Source organism: Montipora capricornis, chromosome 3 (genome assembly GCF_036669925.1).
Source record: "Montipora capricornis isolate CH-2021 chromosome 3, ASM3666992v2, whole genome shotgun sequence".
NCBI lineage: Eukaryota > Metazoa > Cnidaria > Anthozoa > Scleractinia > Acroporidae > Montipora > Montipora capricornis.
Window position 1 is genome coordinate 8528378 of NC_090885.1, and position 10000 is coordinate 8538377.

At 40.8% G+C, this 10000-nt stretch overlaps 1 protein-coding gene across 6 annotated transcripts in view; it reads right to left on the bottom strand.

The window, feature by feature from the left end:
* Positions 1-10000, bottom strand: part of LOC138042088 (pyroglutamylated RF-amide peptide receptor-like) — a 61069-nt gene that overhangs the window by 23004 nt on the left and 28065 nt on the right. For 2 of the 6 annotated variants that reach the window (XM_068887836.1, XM_068887831.1), the window contains exons 1-3: positions 4692-4833; positions 4399-4564; positions 773-1043 (exon numbers count right to left, since the gene is read on the bottom strand). In XM_068887836.1, the coding sequence (XP_068743937.1) occupies positions 773-1043; positions 4399-4526 (399 nt within the window). In that variant the 5' untranslated portion in view covers positions 4527-4564; positions 4692-4833. Of the gene's footprint in view, positions 1-772; positions 1044-4398; positions 4565-4691; positions 4855-5093; positions 5244-10000 lie in introns of those variants that run through there. The other 4 variants (XM_068887835.1, XM_068887834.1, XM_068887833.1 and 1 more) reach the window with 3 other exon arrangements.

Consider the following 10000-nt stretch of genomic DNA (forward strand, 5'->3'; position numbering starts at 1 on the left):
TTTACCGAATGAAAAAGCACTAAATCTGCGCAATCCACGTAATCTGCAAAATCTGCCATCTGCAATCTGCTCGACCTGCGTTTTAACATGACCGCAAGAAATTGCTCAAACCTTTTAGCTTATAAGTTAACAATATTAAACAAACCAGTTTGGCGGACAAAGTTGCCCGAAGTTGTGAATAAATGTGAACTCGAATTGAACAAGCTGCTTATTTTAGGGATTTGTTTACAGCAAATTACACTTTAAACATTATTATTGGACCTTTTTGCAATGCTTAACTACAAATGATATATAAATATGTATTTTGCAGTATCTGGAACGTTTGTCCAACTTTACTGTTTTTTCTTTCGCCGAAAAGCAAAGAGTCGAAAAATTTGCTCAAGTTGAAAATACCGCTGGTTCAACTGATTAATTTCGGATCCTTTGTAAATGAAACAGCAAATCCGTTAATCTGGATTTGGATTCTTTGGATTTCAAATCTAGCGAAACTTTACTCAAAAAGGATTCATCAGATCAGAAATCCGGATTTGGATTTACCGAAACGAACACGAAATCCGTTTTAACATCGAAAAACCGTTTTTGGATTCACCGAAAGGTACACACCCAAAATATTGCTCTAACATCTGGAAAATTGGAAATAGTGCTTAAATTTTGCCCCAAAATCAAGAGACTTCTTAACAGTGCTGGAAGCGTAAAATAGTGCTCCAAATTCGAAAAATTACCCAGCACAATCGGGACATGCCTAGTCGCTCTTCATATCTGCTCATATTACCTTTAGTTTGCCTGTGGTGAGTCTTCCTTTGGTTCCAAATGGGTCCATGACAACACCGTAGCGTTCAATTGCTATGGTAACCAGTGTGAACACGGATGTGGCACCTCCGACCCAGGCCACGTTGCTACCTGTCACCAGTTTGCAAAGGATGTTGCCAGCCACACCGTCCGGATGAGTAAACATATGCATGAAGATGTATTGCGGTGTGAAAAATAATCCCACAAGCATGTCCGCAACAGCTAGGTTCATGAGAAGATAGTTGATAGACGTTCTGTGAAAATAATTACTTATCTGTCAGATAGAGAGGTTACTGAAAGAAATGTAGATATTTGAATAGACCGTACCCTTTATGACGTAACGCCTCGCAATTCTTTTGTTGAGTGACTACTGAAACATTGCATTCTGGTATTTATAGTAGTCACTCAACAAAAGAATTTAGGTGCTGTACGTCATAAGGGGTAAGGCCTATTGCAGGCTATAGACGAAAGATAGTAGTGATGCCGGCTCGCACTTAAATTATCCAGCTAAGTGCTAGAATCAGTTGTTGGCCAATTTCGCTACCGAATTCTACAGTACAGCCCTTTACTCCAGTTATTCGAGTATAAAGAGATACAACCAACAGTTTTCTGATCTCATCTTTAGGTCTGAACTGTAAGTTAATTAAGACTACTAGTTTTTTCCACTTCGAAATGAAACCCTAACGAGGGGCGCAGCGTGAGATTTTGAAGATGTCACACACGAAGAATGTTTCGAGGGCTAAAGGCGCTCCAAACCAGGGGAGTCTGGGTGCATGCTCCCCCTGAAAACTTTGAAATTTAGGGTCTCGGAAATGCTATTTCCGACTCTTTTCGAAGGACATTTCAATGAATAAATGCGAAGGAAAATGCAATAGTTAGTGGTTTATTTTACCTATGTGTCGAGTTTTCTCTGCAGCAAGCTACAACACAAACAAAGAGTTTACAATACAAGCAGAGGGCAAGACGTCGCAAACTCTGTTGTAATATCATCATCATCATCATGATCATAGTCATATTTCTTTAAAAAATAACCAGCAACTGGGGGACTGGTGATATATAAGACTGACACTGTGTGGGGGCCTTGAAGGATAGAGTTTTTTTCCTTGCTTTCGTCCACTACTACGTTTCTTGCAGTTAAGGACTGGATAAAAGGGTCCAACATGTTGGTGCAACATCATCCAACATTGTCGAATCCAACATGTTGCACTCCTTTGGCCACCATGTTGCATCAAACATCGTCTTCAACATCATCCAATGTTTCTTTTGTTCTAAGGAGTGAGCAACAGTGTGGCATGTGTTTGGCCATCACATTCAACAGTGTTGCACGCGCGCTTGCTCTGCGGGTATCGGTATCCATGGTATCCAGTTAATTCGAAATTTAAAAAACCTGGCCCAATTTTATAATGACTTTAAAAAATCAATGCCTCCATGGAATAAGGATTCCCGGATTTGAGCTGTACGCACGGGCGTACGTGCCTATATGGACACTACTCTGCCCCTGCTAACAAGCCGAAACACTCAGTACGGCCCTGGAAATCGGTTAGAAAAAGATCTTAGGCTTCCTAAAATTATCCGCATTGTGATACAACCCTCGATGCAATCAGTCTGTCTACGACGATTGCCAAGCGACAAATGATGATGACGATGATGACGACGATGATGATGATAACAAAGCCAGTACAAATCCGTCAAAGCTGCCTCACTGTCTACTTATTTTAACCTCTGGATAAATACTTTATGCTAAATCCCTGGCAATTGTAGAATCGCTTATTTTCAGTTTTAAGACGACTGCGCCAGAGAAAATTGAAAGTGAAGAACGAAGCAATTATGAAATCTATTTCGCTCTAGCCTTTAGCACTCAAAATGGCTGCCATATCCGGGAGCGTCATTTTGCGTCCTCAATCACATGTTTTAGATAATTTATCTGAGTTGCAGTGTGTCCCAGGAAAGCCTCCTTAGTCCTTTGTTGTATAACATCTTTATGAACGACATGAAGGAACGTGTAACTGTTTCTTTCCTTCGCCTAATGACAATACTCAATATATGGCTGCTAAAAACCCAGTTATTCTTCATTTATCATTTTAAATCGAGACATGGAAGTTTATCTTCCTGGCTTGACTGCAACTATATTCGGGCCAACGGGGAGAAGACAAAAGCGATCCCACTTGAAAAATCTACCTACCACTTTGATTTGCAGTTAATGGCTCTTGTATCGAATAAAGCTCCTGGAAGTCTACTTGGGCAATAAGCTAACTTTCAAAGAACATATATAAATGAAATGGTGAAGAAAGTATTCATCAGTTGTTAAAATAGCTGCAGTTCGTGTCCTAAAGCGCTTAGTGCCTGCAAACACTTTTATACCGGAGTTTTGTATTATGGCACTTTGAGTATTGTAACCTACTCTTTGGTTTTTGGCGCAGACAAAACACTAAACAAGAATCTAGGAGATGCAAATCAGTATGGCCTACGTACAATAATGAATATGGGAAAAAACGCTAACTATTAATCAATCCTTTGGGCAGTAGACATAAATACTCTGGAACATTGACGTTTGCAACAATCCCTAAAAATTTCTTTCAGTGCCTCAAGGAGAATGGGCCATCTAATATAGCTAATTTATTCAAACCACGAGTTACTCCATAGTCTTACAAGTAGTGTGCTTAATTTTTTGAACAAATATCTAATAGTAGCAGATTTTCTTCATATTCATATACGTATATCATCTCTCGTACTTGCAAACAGCTGCCATCAGTTATAAAGAACGTACCGAATGTATTTTGCCGGCTGCCAAGGTAATAATTGTCGCTGACGTAACCCCCACTTTATTTCTTATATCTCAATTATCTATGCATCCGATCGATTAAATATATTTGATTTTTGTAGTGCGTAAATTTAGCAAGTTTTAATGTTAGCTAGTCTTAGTTTGTCATACACTTGAATCATGAGCCTTTGGCTAGGGAGACCTGGGCAATCCTCCCTGTGTAACTTGGTATATATTAGATACTCCCTGTGTAATTGATATATATTAAATAAAATATCTTATCTTTGGCAAAGAGGGCTCGCTCATCGAAACCAATGTCCTTCAAAATGTTACGAAATCACAGGCGACGAAAACTACGATACCTCGGCGATTAATATGTTAATTGAAGGTTCTACCTCACATCAATAAATAAACCTTCTTGGATTGCGAGTATCAGCGAAAAAGGATTAAATTCACTTTCTCCGTATGCTAATTATCAAATGAAAAAAAATTGTCATGGACACAACATGACAAGAGAAAAGCATGCATCAAAGATGCAGAAGAAAAACGGCTAGGTTACAATTGTTCGTATAACCTCATACAAGACTGTATTTTCAAAAAAAATTAAAATTATCGGAAACGCACAGTCAGAAATTAAAATAAAACCTTGGCGAATAAAAACATGCATTTCTTGTCAACTTGGTAGCAATATGCGGCAATTTCCTTTTTTCCTTACTTTCACTTGAGTTATTTGTAATTTTGTAACATTTGAAGAGAACTCGAGAGAGCCTGCTGGACCACATGCTTAACTGCCTCTTTTTCACTTCATTTTAATTTCTAGCAAAACAAAAGCAAGCAATGTTTCATACCTCATGTCTTGGTGTCTTATCACGACAAGACAAACCAGGCCATTTCCGACCACGTTTAAGACAGCGAGGATAGCGTTGGCTGTGGTTATGCCGATCTGAGCTGGAACAGATTCCGTGTATTTTGGCATTGTCCCGTAAATCTGTCGGTAACGACGTACCCTTCAGACTAAGAATCAAAAATCAAAGTATACTGTGGTTAAACGTAACAATCGTTTAAACGACGTCCGGATGTGACTTTTATAAAAACGAGTTCAGATGATGCAGAGGACAGTAGTGATCATGAATCTGAGTACCTCAGTGATGTTCTAAGGAACAGACTAAATTATGCATTTAGCTACCGATTTATCTTGCCAGGCTTCTGTTCTTTCAAAATATCAATGAAATAGACATCATTTGTTATCTGCCGGCAACGTTGTCAACACACATATATTCACATCAATTTAGTTCGCCATGAGCTTCCGGCTGAATTAAAGCTCTCGAAATTGGTTTCATTTACTTATAATTTGAATAAAACAGCGAATATTTTTCGTAGAAAAAAATTCGTTGTGGAAACTTAAAATTCTACGACAGTGCGTCAAACAGCGGAGCAAATGAAACCAGTTTAATATTTACCTCAGCTGTCGTAGGTGGTCAGCCCTGATCAACATAAAATTGTACGCTCTTATTGTTAAAGGAAAATGATACCCCCATGATACCTCAGTTAGGCTTCATACGCATCAGGCTTGAAGGTTGAATTATTGCTAGCCTCTGTCTGAGTTCATTCAGTCGTCAATGGCATAAATTAAAAAACCTATCAGTTCACGGGATTCCTATGACGAAATTAATACTCCTTTGCTTTCCCAAAATACAATCTCCACGGGAAGTAGCTATGTTTGTTTCTTGAGTTTGTTCACCTGAATTTACGTACGCGCATTTGTCACACTAATGCTCTAGTAAAGAGTGAAGAAAATTAAAAGGTTACTTCAATACTTGTTATTTTTGACATTTTTGTCGATCAAGGAACATTTTCTTAAATTGCCTCTTAGTAGCGTCACAAAGATGAGATACAAAAGCAATGAAGAGAATTAGTTTTACGCGGGGGTTCAGATGACGTAACGTTTGTTTATTGTAATTAAACCCGTATGTGGCTTAAAAACGATTTGATGGGCAGCGAAGGACAGCATCAGACAAAATTCGTAACAAGCACGGATCAGTGACCTTGAATCTGAGTTTTAGAAACAGATTAAATTAAGAATCGAGCAACCGATGCATCTCGCCGGGCATCTGTTCTTTCAAAGTATCAATAAAATAGACATCATTTGTAATCTGCCCGCTACATTGCCTACCCACATATCCTTATCAATTTAGATTAAGATTGTTTTCCTCTAGTTCGATGTCCTTCCGGCTGAATTAAGGCTCTCGAAATTGGTTTCAATTACTTATAATTTCACGTCAAGACTTCGGTCGAATTCCGCTGTTTTTTTTCATCGTAGCTACAAATTGCAATTGCGAAATTAATTTCACGTGGAAGTTCAGATGGCTTAATGTTTATTGATACATTTTAAAAAGTTGTCGCTAAATTCATAGGCCTCGTTGCTTTCTTGACATAAAACTGTCTGAATCTTCATAGGTGTTAAACAAAAGATGTTTATGAGCAATAATATTCCCTCTTTACCTTAATTAATTACACAGTTTGATAACACAACAGATGCTTTCTACATTGACAATATCCTTGCGTGATACGATATTTTTTGGACTGTTCGTCGATCAAAACGCTCAGCGAGGGGAGTGATTGTCTCAAATCATTAGATTAGTTGGATAAAATCCTACCAAAAACCGCTAACAATCAACAATAATGCCCGCTGTGAATTTTCATAAAGGTGTTATGCTTACACCCAGATGCTATTTGTTAACAGCACGGGTGAGTCAGCGGATTCCATAGAGACGAAGACTAGGCTATCAAATAAGGCGACCCATATGAATCAGGCTGGTTAGCGGGAAGTAACCTTCCGGAGATCTTACTTATTCTCGTTTTTCTCGCGATGTGGCCACTTTAGTCTGATGTAGATGGCGAAGTTTCGACTGCCGGCACACTTCTAGTCTTCAACAGGTGATGGAGTTGACTGGTTAGGTGTCACCTAAAAATCTTTTGCTCCGCTGTGAGTGGTTGTTCCAGTAATAGTTGAAGTAATAAAATGTCGGTAATAGGTGAATATTAAATGTCACCCTCGAAGGTCATTTATAACTAACCATTCTCGAACAAGTGCTTCGGCTTAAATACTGCAGATTATTACTTAACACTACGAACACTATACGATAATTATACAGGAGTAGGTCATCAACGATCGTGAGGTGGCTTCTGTTTTCCCAATATGGGCGTAGTAACGGCTGGTGAGGCAAGTAAGGGGGCCATCCTTGAAGGCAATACGATCATAAAAGGGAACATTCTTCTTCTTTCTTCTCTGCATCCCTTATCTGCTGTAGTCGGTTGGGCGTGGCAGGGATATAGCAAGTGGTCTGAGTTGAGAAGGCCTCTACTTCTTCGACAAGCAGCTTATAGTCTACTCCTGGTAGGCCAACAGGAGCACGTGCGAGGGTATCTGCGGTGAGCTGATGTTTCCCTGGTACACATTGAACTTGATAGTTGTATCTCATGAGTCTCAGGCGGAAACGCAGGATACGGGATGGCATCTTTGAGAGCTCTGATGAATTCAGGAGTACAGTAAGCGGTTTTCGATCTGTTTCTAGGGTGAAAGGGATGCCGAGCACATAATCAGAGAACCTCCCACTATAGCCCACGCTGTCGCAAGGGCTTCCTTTTCAATTACGGCATAACGTTTCTCTGTGTCAGTAAGAGATCTTGACGCGTAGCACACTGGGCGGCGCTCTCCATCATCCTGAACTTGAAATAAAACCTCACCAATTCCTGTGTTGGAAACATCCGCTGAAATGTTCGTTGGGCGGTTTGGATTGTAATCAGTGCAAGGACTGTCGATGACAGTAACGCTTGCTTGGTCTATCGAAAGCGAAAGGATTTTTGCTAGGAATCACCCCAAACCCAAACACTGTCTTTGTGTAATAATTGACGAAGTGGGTCACTGAGGTTAGCCAGGTTGGGAATAAATTTGTCATTCAAAGGGAATCTGCAAAAACCACTGTTGGCATCGAGTTTGGAGAATATCTTACTGTATCCCAGTTTAGCGAGGTTCTCATCCACTGAAGGAATTGGCTGTATCTCACGATGGACTGCTTTGTTATGGTGAGTCAGGTCAACACAGATACGCACACTGCCATTTGTTTTAAGGACAGGGACGATACCTGAACACCATTCAGTTGGCGCTGTTACAGGCGAGATCACTCCTTGCTGAAGCATTGTTTCTATCTGATTTTTTACCTTTGGTATCAGTAGATGGGGAATCTTTCTTGGATCGTAGAGACAGAAAGGCTTAGCATCAGGGCGAAGTGTTATGTGGCATTCATCGCTAAGAACAGTCACTGCCGCCCGCGTGTCAAGCTTGAAGCGTGTTGTTCGACCATTCACTCCTATCTGGGCAGACCAATAGTTCTTATCACAGCCAATCTCACCGAGGAAGTGTATATCTCCCACCTCTTCTTCGTCTACTGCATGTACCTTTCTCGGATGAAATTTCTTGCTAAGACAAATGGACTTCAAATGTTCCCTTTTGTTGCAGCTACTACAAATAGTGTCTCTAGCTGGGCAATACTTCCTGTAGTAGTTTTGGCGTCCACACCAAAAACAGGGACGGTCATTCTTGGAGGACCACTACTGCCTCTACCACTACCACTATCACAACCACAACCACTACCACCACCACCACCACTACTACTACTACTACTACTACTACTACTACTACTACTACTACTACTACCACTACCACTACCACTACCACTACCACTACCACTACCACTACCACTACCACTACCACTACCACTACCACTACCACTACCACTGTCACTACCACTACCACTACCACTGTCACTACCACTACCACTACCACTACCACTACCACTAAAGCATTCCCCCAAAGTGCAGCTTTTATTTGTTCAGACAACGAATTCCAAAGTATAAGAGCTGAGTGGCCGAAAGCGCGGTGTCCGTAAACTAATTTTCTAGGAGGATGACTTGACCGATCTGGAAGACAACGAGATGTGCGTTATGAAGAACGGCGTAAGTATATCAAAGACACAACGTGCGTAGGAGCCAGTTAATGGAGCATCTTGTAAACAAGGAGCACGATCTTGAAATGTATTCTATCAGGTACAGGTAGCCAGTGGAGTTTCTTTTAGAATTGCAGTAAAGTGGTCATAGCATGAAGTGACCCATAATCAGCCTAGCAGCAGTGTTCACGGCTAAAGAAATTTTCATTTACCATCCTTCTGCAGTTTCCCTTTAATCAAGCCCCCCCCCCTCCCTTCAATGTCCACACCAGTTAACTGAATGTGGCTGTGACCAACTTCGCACACCTCTGACCCTAAATGAGGATGACAATCGATTAATTTTCGTTCCAATCCTGGTGGCATCGGATGCTGTTAGCGTGCTCCAAAACGGATGAAGTACTTGCGGTCAGGTCGGATGTCTCGTGTTCCAACGCTCCTCGTTTCTTCATGTCTCGCCCATTTAAAGGGAACCCTGAAGTCGGCGTGGTTAACAAACAAACCACTCTGCGGTCAAATGAATGAAGGAGGTAGTTTCTAAAGAAACTGTGGTGCTGCTTCGGTGGGGAGGCAGTATACAAAAATTTGGTTTTATCAACGGAGTTGATAATGTAAATTGGCCACCGTACAGAGATTCTAACAGCTGACGTTTCGAGCGTTAGCCCTTCGTCAGAGCGAATCGAGGAATCATGGGTTACGTGTAGTTTTTATAGAAGAGTAGGAACTACGCTATTGGTGGTAACATGGCAACGTGAAAAAATAGGAATAAATTAGTTAAATGAAATGCGTTCGTCAATACCGTGAGGATTAAGGGTGCCGATTTGGAAGATGAATTTTTGTTCTAGATTCTTGCGGCTTTCCGTCGTACCTAGATGTAGGGAAAGGCCGCAGATTGCCATGTGTTTTTTGGAGTGATTAGGGAGATTAAAATGACGAGCAAATCTTAGAGTTAATAGTTAATCAAGAATTAACGGACACTGCAGCTAATCGCATCATCGACACCCCTAGAACTTTTTGCATTTACTTCTTGCCCAAAATTCACAAACCTAACAATCCAGGTCGCCCTATCCTTTCTGCCTGTAGTTGCCCCACCGAACTCATTTTCAGCTACTTAGACAGGATCATGACGCCTATCGGCAAATCTTTGCCATCATACATTAAAGACATTACACACGCACTAAAAATTTTCCGCGATTTCAATTTCTCCGGCCTAGACAAACTTATTTTCACCATGGACATTACATCCCTATACACAGTCATTCCCAACAGCGAAAGTCTTCAAGCACTTAAACACTTTTTCGATCAACGCACTGTCAAAGAACCAAGCTCGGAAACGCTTCCCCGCCTTGCCGAACTAGTTTTAACGCTTAACTGTTTTTCATTCGCCGGAAACTATTACAAACAAATTCATGGTGTAGCAATGGGCACAAGAGTGGGACCTAGCTAT